This window comes from Terrapene carolina, unplaced genomic scaffold, assembly GCF_002925995.2.
Source record: "Terrapene carolina triunguis isolate 2854851 unplaced genomic scaffold, T_m_triunguis-2.0 Scaffold68, whole genome shotgun sequence".
NCBI classification, from domain to species: domain Eukaryota; kingdom Metazoa; phylum Chordata; order Testudines; family Emydidae; genus Terrapene; species Terrapene triunguis.
In genome coordinates, this window is record NW_020664419.1 from 17,172,775 (window position 1) to 17,187,903 (window position 15,129).

The 15,129-nt window shown below is 45.7% G+C and overlaps 1 protein-coding gene across 1 annotated transcript in view; it reads right to left on the bottom strand.

The window, feature by feature from the left end:
* Nucleotides 1–15,129, bottom strand: part of GNAI1 (G protein subunit alpha i1) — a 56,841-nt gene that overhangs the window by 13,272 nt on the left and 28,440 nt on the right. Inside the window, exons 4-5 of the mRNA XM_024194451.3 lie at nucleotides 14,890–15,047; nucleotides 7,811–7,939 (exon numbers count right to left, since the gene is read on the bottom strand). Coding sequence (XP_024050219.1) covers nucleotides 7,811–7,939; nucleotides 14,890–15,047 — 287 coding nt within the window. The remainder of the gene's footprint in view (nucleotides 1–7,810; nucleotides 7,940–14,889; nucleotides 15,048–15,129) is intronic.

Sequence of the window (15,129 nt, forward strand, 5' to 3'; positions counted from 1 at the left end):
CAGGACGTCACATACCTATATACTGCAGTATGAAGGTGCCACTGCAGGGGGCACCAGAGTCAAGCGGACGGATACCACTAGGGGAAAAACTTCTGGTGACGGTGCACGCACACCTACATTGGAATAGACATGATCAAGCACTCAAAGAATTCCAGTTACTATACATTTCTTCTTTGAGTGCTGGTCCCTATGGGTATTTGCTGTGGGTGACTTCCTGTGATGCTTCCCATTGAACCCAGGGTTGTGAGGCACCTTGCTACCACCTGCCCTTAGTGTGAGGAAACCCTGTCTGTGCCTGCCAGAGTCAGTTCCCCAACTGCACTGATCTAGGCAACACGCACTCCTCTCTAGATCTACGCAGAAACTACTCTCTTTCTCTCCAGGTTAGCCAAAGACACACACCAACCCCCAAACATCTCCCCAGAGTGTCCAGCCCATTCCATTGGACACTCACAATATTCACAGTCCACTGCTTCCAAAGAAACAGTATTTCCCCCAGCTTACAGTTGCACCTCAGATCATCTCTGTGCTTAACTTTTAGATATATTTACAGAAAAATCAAATAAAAGTTTATTTAACAAAGAATAGCGATTCAAGTGATAGCAAATAGAAATACTGGAAACCTGGTTATATACAAAATAAAATAATGTACATTTTAGAGCCTAGAGATAATTAACAAAATAGTCTCATGTCTAGCATAGTCCTTAGCAGCGCTTTACCGGATACCTCTTTTCATGAGGCACAACACTGTCAGCTTGATGGGGTCTAAATTAGCTGTTACCACTCAAGAAACAGATCCTGGAGTCATTGTGGATAGTTCTCTGAAAACATCCACTCAATATGCAGTCAAAAAAGTGAACGGAATGTTGGGAATCATTAAGAAAGGGATAGAAATAAGAAAATATATTGCCTCTATATAAATCCATGGTACGCCCACATCTTAAACACTGTATGCAGATGTGGTCGCCCCATTTAAAAAAAGATGTATTGGAACTGGAAAAGGTTCAGAAAAGGACGACAAAAATGGGGCATGGAACGGCTTCCATATGAGGAGAGATTAATAAGACTGGGACTTTTCAGCTTGAAAAAGATGACTAAGGGGGGATATGACAGAGGTCTATAAAATCATGACTGTGTGGAGAAAGTAAATAAGGAAGTGTTATTTACGCTGTCTCATAACACAAGAACTAGGGGTCACCAAGTGAAATTAATAGGCAGCAGGTTTAAAACAATCAAAAGGAAGTATTTTTCTTTCATACAACGCACAGTCAACCTGTGGAACTCCTTGCAAGAGGATGTTGTGAAGGCCAGGACTATAACAGGGTTCAAAAAAGAACTAGATAAATTCATGGAGGATAGGTCCATCAGTGGCTATTAGCCAGAATGGGCAGGGTTAGTGTCCCTAGCATCTGTTAGCCAGAAACTGGGAATGGGAGACAGTGGATGGATCACTTGATGATTACCTGTTCTGTTCACTCCCTCTGGGGCACCTGGCATTGGCCACTGTTGGAAGACGGAACACTGGGCTAGATGGCCCTTTGGTCTGACCCAGTATGGCTGTTCTTATGTTAGCTTGCCTCCTCAGTGAAGGATCCATCCTTAGAGGTTTTTAAGGCCCGGCTTGACAAAGCCCTGGCTGGGATGATTTAGTTGGGGGTGGTCCTGCTTTGAACAGGAGGTTGGACTAGATGACCTCCTGGGGTCTCTTCCAATCCTAATCTTTTATGATTCTATGATCCAGAGTGTCTCCTGGTACCTCTAGATACAAGTATCAAGACAATCATTTATCCTTATTCATAAACAGGACATCCCCTGCTTACTGTTTCTTCTTGGCTTTCCTCTTATGATTTCGCAATCTCTTGATTAGCACCAGGCTCAATATGCAAACAGGCATACGCTGTGAGACAGACAATACCTAATACACATGACCAGACAGGGAGATAAGCATCTGTTACCACCTGTCTGAAAAAAAGCATTACTAACCTTTCTGGAACTACTGTTCTTCGAGATGTGTTGCACTTGTCCATTCCACATTAGGTGTGTGCGTGCTGTGAAGTCACCAGAAATTTTTCCCTCAGTGATCCCCACTGAGTCGGCTCTAGCTCCCTCTGGTGTTGCGTGCGCATGTGCCAGTATAAGGGGCCCAGCCAACCCTGCACCCTCTCAGTTCCTTTTTTGCCAGCCAACTCTGACAGAGGGTTAGGGGGTCGTGGAATGGACATAGAATCATAGAAGATTAGGGTTGGAAGAGACCTCGGGAGGTCATCTAGTCCAACGCCCCGCTCAAATCAGGACCATATGCAACACATCTCTAAGAGCAAGTTATGGAAAGGTTAGGAACTGTTTTTCTTCGAATGCTTGCATATGTCCATTTCACGTTAGGTGACTCCCAAGCAGTACCATAGGAGGTGGGATCGGAGTTCATGGACATGCTGACTGAAACACAGCTCGACCAAACCTGGAGTCATCTCTAGCTTGCTGGGTGATGGCATAGTGGCAAGAAAACATATGTACGAATAACCAAGTCACCATTCTGCAGATGTCCTGGATTGGCACCTGGGCCAGGAATGCTGCTGAGGAAGCTTGCGTCCTTTTAGAATGGGCCATCACTATAGCCAGTGGTGGGAACTCTGCCTGCTCGTAGCATGTGTGAATGCATGATGTGATCCAGGAGGAGATCCTCTGAGCCGAAATAGGAAGGCCTTTCATCCTGTCCGCTACTGCCACAAATAACTGTGTGGATCTACAGAACATTTTGTCCTCTCAATATAGAATGCCACGGTACATCTAACGTCCAATGTGCGGTGACGTTGCGCCTCCCTGTTCGTGTGCAGTTTTGGGAAGAAAACTAGCAGAAAAATAGCCTGATTATGGTGAAATTGCGAAACCACCTTTGGGAGGAATGCAGGGTGAGGGCAAAGCTGTCCCTTGTCCTTAAAGAAGACTGTACAGGGCCCTGATCTCCTGGCTAAAGTCATAGCCACCAAAAAGGCCACCTTCCAGGAAAAGTTTGACAAGGGACATGTTGCCAGCAGCTTGAACAGGGGGTCCATGAGTTTTGACCAGATCAGGTTCAGAACCCACAGGAGAATGGGCTCCCAAATCTGAGGGTATAGTCTTTCCAGGCTCTTGAGAAGACAAACAGTCATCTCAAGCGAGAAAACTGATCTACCATCCACCGGGGTGTGGAATGCAGAAATCGCTGCCAGGTGTACTTTAACTGCTGAAATTGCCAGACCTTGCTGTTTCAGATGTAGCAAATACTCCAGAACGGCCTGCAGAGATGACCACGTGGGCGAGAGACCTTGCTGGGAAGAGCAAATGGAAAAACACTTCCATTTGGCGAGGTATGTAGCTCTGGTAGAGAGCTTCCTGCTACCTAGCAGAATCTGGTGGACTTGCTCCAAACAGGCTAGCTCCTCAGGATTTAGCCATAGAGCTTCCAAGCTGTCAAGTGAAGGAAGTTAAGGTTTGGGTGGAGCATTCGACTGTGGTCCTGCTATATCAGGTCTGGGAGGAGAGAGCGGCATCAGAGTCGCTACTAAAAGGCCCAACAGCATGGCAAACCAGTGTTCGCAGGGCTAGGCTGGGGCTACAACAATGACCAGCTCTCTGTCTTGCTTGATCTACAATAGGACCTTGTGTACTAGAAGAATTGGGGCAGGGGAAGGCATAGAATAAGTGTCCAGTCCAAGAGAGCAGGAAAGCGTCCATGAGTGAGCCCTGGCTGTGGCCTCACAGGGAGCAGAATGGGTGACATTTCCTATTCTGCCTGGTTGAAAACAGGTCTACCTGGGGAGTCCCCCACTGATAGAAAATGATCTTTACTAGGTCAGAGCAATAGGGACCACTCATGGTGATTGGAAAAAGAACTGCTGAGGTGATCTGCCAGCTTGTTCCGGGCTCTCGGAAGGTGAGAAGCTTTGAGATGGATTGCGTGTGTTATGCAGAACTCCCACAAGCAAATAGTTTCTTGACATGTGGGGGTGGCGGAAGGAAGAATTGGTATTGAGTCTGGTTTACCGTGAACCTGAGAAACCTTCTGTGGACTTGGAAAATCAAGACGTGGAAATAATCATCTCTCAAGTCGCGGATGGTGTACCAGTCCCCCGGATCCAGGGAGTGGATAATGGCGGTCAGGGAGACCAGGTGGAACTTCAGCTTTTTGGAGGTAGCCGCTAAGATGGCGCAGGTCTAAAATGAGTCTGAGACCCTCCTTGGCCTGTGGAATTACGAAATACTGGAGTAAAACCCCTTCCCTCTTAAGTCACGAAGAACCTCTCTGGCTTCCACTCAGAGGAAGGCTTGCATCTCCTGAGCCAGAAGTTGCTCATGAGAAGGAAAGTATGTGGGAGGTGGTGGTAGAAATAAATGTAAGCATATAACCCCTTTCCACAGAGCTCAGCACACAGTGGTCTGAGGTGTTAAAGGGGGGCAGGCGGTCTGAAAACTAAAGGTGGATGTGATCTAGTGGCATGGGAACTGGTATAATGCCCTAAGGAATCCCATCAAAAGTTCTGTTTGGCTGGCCCCCGCCTGGGCAGCCCAGGTAGGGATGCTGAAGCGGATGGGGGCAGCTGCCTGCATCTAAAACCCCTGCTTCATTTCTTTTGCAGGTCCTGATGGGGCGATAGAGCTGAGAAACAGGTGGAGTGCTGGGGCCTGAAGTGTTTCCTCAAAGGCACCCGGGGCACCAAAGGCACCATAAAGACCCAGAGACTTGCGGGTGGCTTTGGAGTCTTTCAGACCATGGAGCTTTGCATCTGTTTGCTCTGAGAAGAGCGAAGCGCCTTCAAACAGAAGGTCTGAATGGACTGCTCGACCTTCATTGGAGCCAAGAGCATCTGCGCATGGCCACTGTAGAAGCCATGGATCTAGCCGCCCAGTCTTTTGCGTCCAGGGGAACCTGCAGGGAAGTCCTGGCTACATACTTACACTCCTCTACCAGAGCAGAGAACTCCTGCCTGAACTCCTGGGGAATTGAGTCCTTGAATTTTAACATCTAGTCACAGACGTTAAAGTCATACCTTCCCAGCAACACCTGCTGGTTGGAGCTGCAGACCTCCGTAGAATAAACCTTTGTACCAAAAGGTCTAGTCTCTGAGTCTTTCACTTCGGGGGTTGCTGCTTGTCTCCCTTGTCCATCTCTCTCGTCGGCTGCCGAGACCAAGAAGGACCTGGGAGGGGGATGGGAGTACAAATAATCATACTCTTGAGTGGGAACAAAATACTTCTTTTCGGCTCTGAGGTGGGAAGCAGGGAGGATGGGGTTTGCCACAGGGCTTTAACTGGTCCTGTGATGGCCTCACTGAGAGGAAATGCCTCCTTCAATGGAGCTGCCGCGCTCAAAATATCAGCCAGGTTGTTGGAGGACTCTATCTCCACTTTCAGCCCAAGGTTCGAGACCACTCTTCAACAGCTCCTGCTGAGCTTTGAAGTCATAGTGGGGAGGTGACACGCCCACCCAACACTGCCTCATCCGGGGAGGACGATGAGTAGGCCTGCACCAGCAGGGGGTCCTCCTCTTCTCCTTCTGCACCGATCCGATCCTGAGGGTCTAGGTTCTGAGATCGGTACTAGGCTTGGTACTGGAGTCCAGATTGGGTGTTGCTTGATGGGATGGAAGTGCTTTCCTCTCTGAGACCACTGAGCATGAGCGCCTGGAGTCCGGGAAAAATCCCCCGGGTTCGAAAATGGCCATTGCATCTACATAGGCCAGTGCCTACTGTGCCAAGCACTTGGGGGTAGCCCTACACCTGGATCCACAACCTGATAAGGCTGACTGGGGTGGTACTGGGAAAAGTTCCTTGGCTGGGAATACAATTCCACTTCCAAGTCAAATGACGAGCCTTCCTCCAGGGCCCACAGAGGAGCAGTACCATTCGGTGCCAGGGAACGGTGCTGAGGCGGGGAAACCTGAGTCGAGACCAGCAGGGACAGTTTCCCTCTTGACGGTACTGAACAGGAGCTTGGGGCAACATGCCGCCTTCTTCTCACTGGCACCAACATCGCCGATTCTTGTACTGCCAGCGACAGTGGTACCGAAAGTACCAGCAAGTCCCTGGCTGCAACAAACGCCTCCAGGGTTGATGGCACCACAACTCTGCTGGTGCCACAATGTCCTTCCAGTGCCGAAGGTTGATCCGGGACCGGACTCAACAGAGCTTGCGTATAGGACAGAGTCAACGAGCCCTCGGAGTGGGGGCAGAGGAGTGGCCACACTCAGGTCACACTCCGCTGTTCTCTCCATGCTTGGCTTTCTTCAGAGTCGGGGAATACCTTCTCTCAGCCACCTGCTTATGTTTTTTCTTCGGCATAGGTGATGGGAAATGGTGCCAAGAGACTCTCACAGTGGGAGAAGCACTCCACACCAACACCAAAGTACTCAGTGCCAAGTCGACCAGCTCAGCTCCAACGAGGGTCGGCACGCTGCCTACACCAAGATCTTTTGGCCACAGCATCACACTGGGAGCTCACGTTCAGCTGATTATCCACCACCAGCACCAAACTTTTTCAGAGAGTCTCTGCTTTCCAGGAAAGAGTCCCCCATCCTGTAATTGTGGCCTATATTCTTTGTTTACATTCAGCCACATTAAAATGCACATTGTTTGCTTGTGCCCAGTTTACCAAGCGATCCCAATTGCTCTGAGTGACATGTCTTCTTCATTATTTACCACTCCTCCAATTTTTGTGTCATCTGCAAACTTTATCAGTGATGAGTTTATGTTTTCTTCCAGGTCAATGATAAAAATGGTAAATAGTGTAGGGACAAGAACCGATTCCTGCAGGACCCCACTGGAAAGAGACCCACTCGAGACAATTTCCGATTTACAACTACAGTTTGAGACCTATCAGTTAGCCCATTTTAAATCCATTTAATATGTGCCATGTTAATTTAATATTGCTCTAGTTTTTTAATCAAAATATAGTGTGGTACCAAGTCAAACACTTCACAAAGCCTAAGCATATTACATCAACACTATTACTTTCACCAACCAAACTTGTAATCTCATGGAAAAAGATATCAAGTTTGACAGGATCTATTTGCCATAAACCCATGTTGATTTACATACTACACAGACGTACATATAACTCTTCCCCTGTATCCTTTTCATGCATTTGCTTTGCTGAGAGAAGTGGAGGAGATTCCAAAATGTTTAGTTTCAAAACACCTAATGCAGAGAGAGATAACATCTCTTAGTAAGACTTGATGCAGAGACGTCTGCGCCTTAGAAGTTTCCTGAACTCTCTTTACAAAGTCTCATTTTTTCTTCATGAAGAAAAAAAATAGATTTGAAAAAGTAGTCAGTAAACAAAGCATCATGTTGCAAACTTGGATAGAAATCAGCATTTAGCTTTACTAGAAAAGATATTTTGGTGGTTTCACTTCACAAATAGTGAATGTTCATAGTCCGTCAGCTCTTCAACTGATTTTCAAGTAGAAGAAAAGCTGATTTTTCAATCACTAGTTCTTCAACATTACACAAAAGGGATTATTTGAAAGGAGTTTATATGTGCACATTATTCATGTAAACATGTAAGCTTACACAGGAATTAAATAGGCTTTCCTGGTGCTGCAATTCAATATTAAATATGCCTCCAAGAAGTTGTGTTATTTCATTGTACTTGGTCTCACTATGAAAGTCATTTCCCCAATCCCTTCCCTCCCCGCTGACACCCCATCTTCTCTGAAAATAGTTCCAAATGCCAAGAAATAAGTTGTGACAAAAATAAGTCAAAGTTGTTAATCAACATTTAAAACTTTGAATAAAACATATCACAGGGTTATGTGTACAGCTTGAATACTCACTTAAAATGAAGATCTTTGAAAGTAAAATGAGTTTCCACTATTCCTGTAGTTTTCACTCTAGTCCTGAGAACATCCTGTTGAGTCGGGATGTAACTGGTTTGTGCTATCCTGTCCAAATCATTCAAGTAACTAAAGATAAAATAAACACCGCTTTTAATTATTTAAAAAAAAAGCTAAGAGATTTGCACAGATAAAGGTATTTTATCTGTTATAAAAGTTAACATATCTAAAAATCCTCACATCTATTCAGTACATTCAGTTTAGCGCTCATCAGAGACATTTGCAGGGACAGTATTCTTTGGGGTAAAAACAGAGAACCTGCATACTACATTCACGTATTACAGGTTATTTACCAGTTTAAAAATAGAATTTGGCAAGCCTTTACTAGTTAAAAAAATGCATACTGAAAAATATTAAGAAAGAAAAAACATTTAAGCAATTCATTCCATCTTAAATAATTCTTCCTTCTAAGTCTCAGAACACGTGTGGTTTTCTTCCAGTTGGTGCAAGCAATTATAAAGCAGGAAAACATGTAAACAGAGAATACATATTATCTTTACACCTGACTACAGAATTAAAGTATTTTAATATGCTGTCCCTTAATGGGAATTATTAAATATATGAAGAATGTTCCAACCAAAATACTGAATCAACAGATGTTCATGTGAATTAATGCTCTATGATTCTGTTTATTGACTAGGTGGCTGGTTTGGCACACTGTAACACGTGACTTCCCTTCTAATCAGATAGTCTTGAAAACAAAGCCTTGTGTTTTACTTTCTGAAATTCTTGAGATGCATGCCATCAATTCAGTGCTTTAAATACAGTACATATGTGATTTTTATTTGCATACACTTTGAAAAGGAACAGAAAAAAGGAACGGCTACCTATGTGATCAGAAATTAAATTATCAACTTCAGGGATATAATTAGGGGTGTTAAGTAAACTGTGCTGTCATTATAAAAATTGCAGGAAAGATAAGAGGAGGTTACTGGAGGTTCTTCGAGATGTGTGCTCCCTCTATGTATTCCACTGAGGGTTATGCACATGTGCTGGAGCTTTTCAAAGTAATATTGCTTGACTGTCCACACAGGCACCTTTGTATTGCCTTGTGGTTTCGATCGATTGTATTAGTACCGATTATATTCCACGGAGGGCGATTGACAAGAGGGTGCAAGGAAGATGGTGGAACCGTAGAACCGAGGACCACTGCACCGAATGAAGCATCCGTCGCAGCATCACGTACTAGAGGATAGTGAGAGGAAAAGGTGTGTACTGAACTGAACGCGGCTGCCTTACATATGTCCGCAAGGGATCTATCATGGAACATGGCTCTGGTTGATGCTTTTGCTCTCATGGAATGGGCTTGTATCCCATCTGGTGGGGAGTTCCCTGACAATTGATAGCGACACTTAATGAACCCTGAGACCCACTGAGAGATTCTCTGGGTGGAAATGGTGTGTCCTTTAATTCTCTCAGCTATGGCAACAAATAGCCTGGGAGACTTTGAGAATGGCTTCGTCCTTTGTAGGTAAAAGGCTAGGGCCCTACACACATCGAGGGAATGAAGCCACCATTGCTCATCAGAGACGTGTGGTTTTGGAAGGGAGGTAGGCAGATGTATGGGTTGGTTGAGAACCATTGGGAAACCACTTTTGGCAGAAACTTGGGATGCAGTCACAGTGAGACCTTGTCCTTATCTATTGTGGTGAAAGGGGAGGAGGGGGGACACCATAGTTTGTCCAGTCTGACCAATCGACGACCAGAGCGTTGATCTGTGAGTGAGCACCGAGTCTTCTCCTGGAGCAATACTAGGTGCACTTGGTGTTGGTGCAAAAAGGTCTCTGATTAGTGTACCCCAATGACCAAAGTTGTCTGTGATTATCGTTTCGTGCAACTCCCATTTGTGGTTGGTTGCAAAGTTCTTGCTGAGAGAATCTGTGATCACGTTCTGGGTGCCAGGCAGGTAGGCTGCTGACAAAAGGATATGATGTGCAATGCACCATTCCCAGAGGTGAATTGCCTCCATACACAGTGCTGGGGTCTTGTGCCACTTTGTTTATGTAGTATACTGTGGTGGTGTTGTCTGACATGACGAGGACGTGGCAATAGCAGATAGCTAGTAAGAACACGTGACATGCTTTGTGTACTGCTCAAAGTTCGAGTACGTTTATGTGCATCCTGGACTCTCGAATGGGTCCAGATGCCTCGTGTCATGTCATCTCCAATGTAAGTGTCCCAGCCCAATGGTTCTCAACCAGGAATACACGTACCCCTGGGGGTATGCAGAGATCTTACAGGGGGCACATCAACTCCTCTAGGTATTTGCCTATTTCTACAACGGCTACATAAAAAGCACTAGCAAAGTCAGCACAAACAAATTTCATACAATGACTTGTTTACATACTGCTCTATATACAATACACTGAAATGTAAGTACAATATTTATATTCCAATTGATTTATTTTATAAGTATATGGTAAAAATGAGAAAGTAAGCAATTTTTCAGTAACTGTGCTGTCACAATTGTATTTTTATGTCTGATTTTGTAAGCAAGTAGTTTTTAAGTGAGGTGAAACCTGGGGTACGTAAGACAAATCGGACTCCTGAAAAGCGTACAATAGTCTGGAAAGATTGAGACACACTGCACCAGCCTGTGAGTGACACGCTCAATATGAATACCACAGTTGGCAAGGACGGGAGGAAGGGCATCCCGGAGCAGACTTGTAGCGGGTCTGTCCGCCACCAAAGAGAAGAGATGACACTGGGTGGAATGTTAAGTAGGGTGTGCATAGATTGGTGCATAGGAGAATAGATTCTTTGCAGCCATAGTTGTAGACAGCGAAGATGCAGGTGGGTGAAGGGCGTGATGTATGTGCACACCGCCATGTGCCCTAGAATGGAAAGGCAGGTCTTGGCAGAGACCAAAGAGTTGGAGATTATCAGGGCTATTTGGTTCAGTAGGTTTTGGAATCTGACCTGTGGCATATAAGCTCATGCAGAGATCACATCACTGTGAGCTCCTATGAATTCCAGTGACTAAGGAGGGCACAAAGTTGATTTTTTGACATTGATGTTCACTCTTAGGGAGAAGTAGAAGAAGCTGGGATATCAATGCTTGAGCTTCCTCTTTGGACCACACTGCCAACAGCCAGTTGTCCAGATAGGGGAAGACAAGGATTCCCTGACATCATAGGTGAGCCGCTACCACAGAGAAAACCTTTGTAAAAACTCATGGGGCAGCGGTGAATCTGAATGGGAGAACCCTGTATTGGAAGTGTCGTTGCCCCACTTTGAACCTCAGGAACCTTCTGTAGGTCATATGTATGTCAATATGGAAGTATGCATCTTGCATGTTGAGAGCCACATGCCTTTTTCCAGTGAGGGAATGATGGCCACAAGCGTGACCATATGGAATTTCAACTTGCAAATCGAATGGTTGAGGTGTCAGAGATCCAAGATTGGTCTCCATCCTGCTTTCTTCTTGGATACCAGGAAATAGTTGGAATAGAACCCTGTGCCACAAAAGGCTGCCAGGACTGGCTCCCCTGCTCCTCTCTGCAGGACGAAGTCCACCTTTAGGGTAAGAATATGGTCATGAGGAGGGGGGCAGGAAGGGGATGTGGAGGAAGCGTCATCAAACTCTATGGTGCAGCCACATCGAATGACATCCAAGACCCCTATGCCCATTGTTATATAACTCTCAAGCTAGTAGAAAAAGAGTTTGAAACAACCCTCTAAAGGGGTGGAGGGTAGGAGCACTGGTGTGCAGAGTGACTGATAGCTCTCTAGGTGCACTAAAAGACCACTTTCATGATGACAGAGTGTTGTGCAGAGGTCTGCGTTGCCGGAACAGGCAGACATGCTCTGAGTACCTTAGGGCACGTCTGAAGAGGTTCGTAGGCCCACTGGTGGCAGAAGCGTGGAGTTCTGTATTGTTGGGCTGATGGTGGGCGATAAAATTTCCTCCTTGGTGCTGGTGTATCTATGCCCAAGGATCGTAAGATGACTCTAGAGCAGTGGTGAGCAACCTGTAGCCTGTGGGCTGCATGCGGCCCATCAGGATAATCTGATTGCGGGCTGCCAGACATTTTGCGGACGTTAAGCATCCACAGGCACGCCCCGCCCCGCCCCGCAGCTCCCAGTGGACGCAGTTCACCGTTCCCGGCCAATGGGAGCTGCGGGAAGCTGCGGCCTGTCCAACCATGGGCTGCAGGTTGCCCACCACTGCTCTAGAGTTTTTTAGTTAGTGTAAGGAATCATCAGTTTTCTGGTTGAAGAGGTGTGATTCATTGAAGGAAAGGTCCTCAATAGAGTTCTGCACCTCTCTAGGGAAACCTAAGGAGTGTAACCAGGATTCCTTCCTCATGACAATTCCAGTCACCAATACACGCAAGGACATGTCCGCTGAACCAACTGCAGCCTGAAGTAAGGACTTGGTGACAAACTTGCCTTCCTGTACGATTGCTTGGAATCAAGTACAGTCCTGATGAGGTAACTTATCTGCAAATTCCTCCATCCAGCCATAGTTCATAAAGCCATTCTTGGCCATCAGTGCCAAGTAATTAGAGATCTGGAACTGCAGTCCAATTGAGGAGAAGACCGTTCAACCCATGAGGTCAGGTCTCTTACCCTCCCTGTCTGCCGAGATGGAGCGTGGGTATTGTTGTTTGGTCTGTTCTAATGCAGCCTGTATTATCAAGAAGTTAGGTGGAGGGTGTGAAAATAAAAGTTCTGGTCATGGGGGTGGGGGAGAGGGGAAGAGAGGCGTAGTACCTTTTTGCAGCCCCCTTTGGGGTTGGTACACTCATGTCCAGGATGTGCCACACAGTGCGTGCTGGTTGAAGAATAGCATTATTGATTGGTAAGGCCACCCTTGCCAGTACTAATGTGTGCAGAATATCTAGTAACTGGTGCTGACTGTCCCACACCTCTTCCCGTGGGATCTCAAGGACAATGGCTATCTCCATAGGAGTTCTTAAAACTGACGATAGTCATCTGGTGGGGAGGAAGGTGTTGATGACACAGCTGCGTCTGGAGATGACAAAGGGAATCTCTCCCGATCCGCCAGTACCATTGGAGCCGGCCTGATAGGTGCCTCATCTAACCCCATTTCTGAACCTCTGCCGGACAAAGGGTGGACGGTGAAACAGGGGAGTTCTCCTGAGACGAACGAGACTATTCTGGAGGAATATATTGGAGCCATGAGCTCCAATATGGCCAACCCAGTTGATCCTGCTGCTGTTATGCTTGTGCCCAAGGAGACAGATACCATCTTCTTGGGTAAGGCTAAGGTGGAAACTGCTATGGAGCTGTTGGAACTCTCTGGTAGTCGTGTTTCCTGAATGGAAGCGGCAGAACATGCTGAACGTCCAGATTGTCAGATTCAGAGAAGTCGCAGTCTTGCATGAATGCCAGTGCCGATGGAATGGGAGATGTTAGAGGGGTATGGCCAGCAGGTGGTAGATGTAACGCATGAGATGGAGCTCTCTACAGAAGTGAGTGCATCAGAACACGCGGTGACATAGCTCCCTCCAGGGTGAACAGTTCGTGAGGGCTGAGAGTGCTTCCAAGTTTCCCCAAAGTCAATAGTACCCGGAACTGGTAAAGGTATCTGGGATGCCACTGACCAAAGCAGGAGGGGTACGCAGATCTGGCACCGGGACCGGCAGATCCGGCAAGTGGTACAGCCTCTTATCACTCAGGCGAAACCACAAGGCAATACAAGGGCAAATACGCGGACCACTGAGCAAAACTACTTTGAAAAGCTTCAGCTCCAGGCGCATGTGGAATATAATAGGGACCATCACTCAAAAAGGAATGACTGTTTCCCCAATAAAGCTAGTTACCTAAAATACTGAAGCCATAGAGACTTTGAGGGATCTTATTAGAAGTAGGAAAATGACCCACAAAAGTGACTTTCCAATTCTTTTTGTCATGGATGTGCTTTCTTCAGGATTATCTTTCTATTAAGTTATTTGCTTCCTTGAGTTTCATCCTGTTTGTCCCTATTCTCGATGGCTTGAAGAGTCTAGAAAGTTCCAGCTGTCCTTCAGGTTCAGAGCAGTTAAAGCAGGCTGGAGATCTCTACAGCAGTGTTTTTCAACAACTGATCCGTAGACCAATGCTGGTCCCCGAGATCTCCCTGACACAGTTTAGGAAGGCAGCAAGCCAGTCCCTGGTATCAAAAAGGTTGAGAAACACTGATCTATAGTATCTCAATGCACTAATGGCATCCTGTTTTTGTTCATTATATATGGATTTGAATGGGTCACTGTTATATTTTTGAAAATTAAACCAATCATTTAGCCTGTGTACCGCTCAGTATTGGTAATTCATGCTTTAGATATGCTTCAGCCACTCTGCCCCAATCCTTTTCCTTTCTACTGCAAAAAAAACTAGTACCAGCAAATTTGAAGAGCACTCAGGAACAGAAGATTTATTAAACTTAGTATACTTTCAGATAATTCAGAATCATGATTTACACATCACAAGCCTGTAATTGCATCATCTTATTACTATAATCATCCCCCTTCTACCCTATTTTCCATCTGTTTTTCCTCTCTTGCTGCATCTAGTCTTAATTAGTTTTAAACTCATTAGGGCAAGAACTATATCTATCTATGCATTTGTACAGTGCCTAGCACAACAAAGACAAATCCTGATTGGTATTTTTGGGTGCTACCACAATATTAATGTAATGGAAGTGAAGCAAAGTTCAATTGACATTGCTGATTCAGAGCCAACAGTCATGAAAGGTTTCCGTATACAGAACAAGTAGCCTTGAGACCACAACAACTCACCCCACCCCCACTATATGGGCAGAAATATAACAACTGGCCATATAAAGCACTCAAGAGTACCTGTTAGTTTTTATTTCTCACATTAACTGCTCTGGGTACTGTTCACAGATTTGACCTGTTAATTCCAGCACAACACTTAGGTTCCCCACCCAACTCCTTTTCTTCGAGTTCAGACTTCTACTTCAGGACTGCTGCAACTGTCTGATCCCAGAAAAGGACACCTCTATCTAGGTACTTCTAAGACTCCCATCAACATAGTATCAGTTCTACACTTACTAAGCTGCAGAGTCATTAAGCTGGTATTCTCTGGATCTATTGAAACAGGCTTGAACTCCACTATCTTTCCACAATCTCTTGATAACTCCTGCAAGTTCCGTGGTCATAAATCCTTCCTCTGCTGCTCCAGCTAGTACAAAGAGTTGTCGGGCATCATCCTGTAAGAAACATGGAAACAGAAAACTTGAGGGGGGGGGAAAAAAAAAAAAACTAGAGCAGAAATCCATACCATTCCTTTAA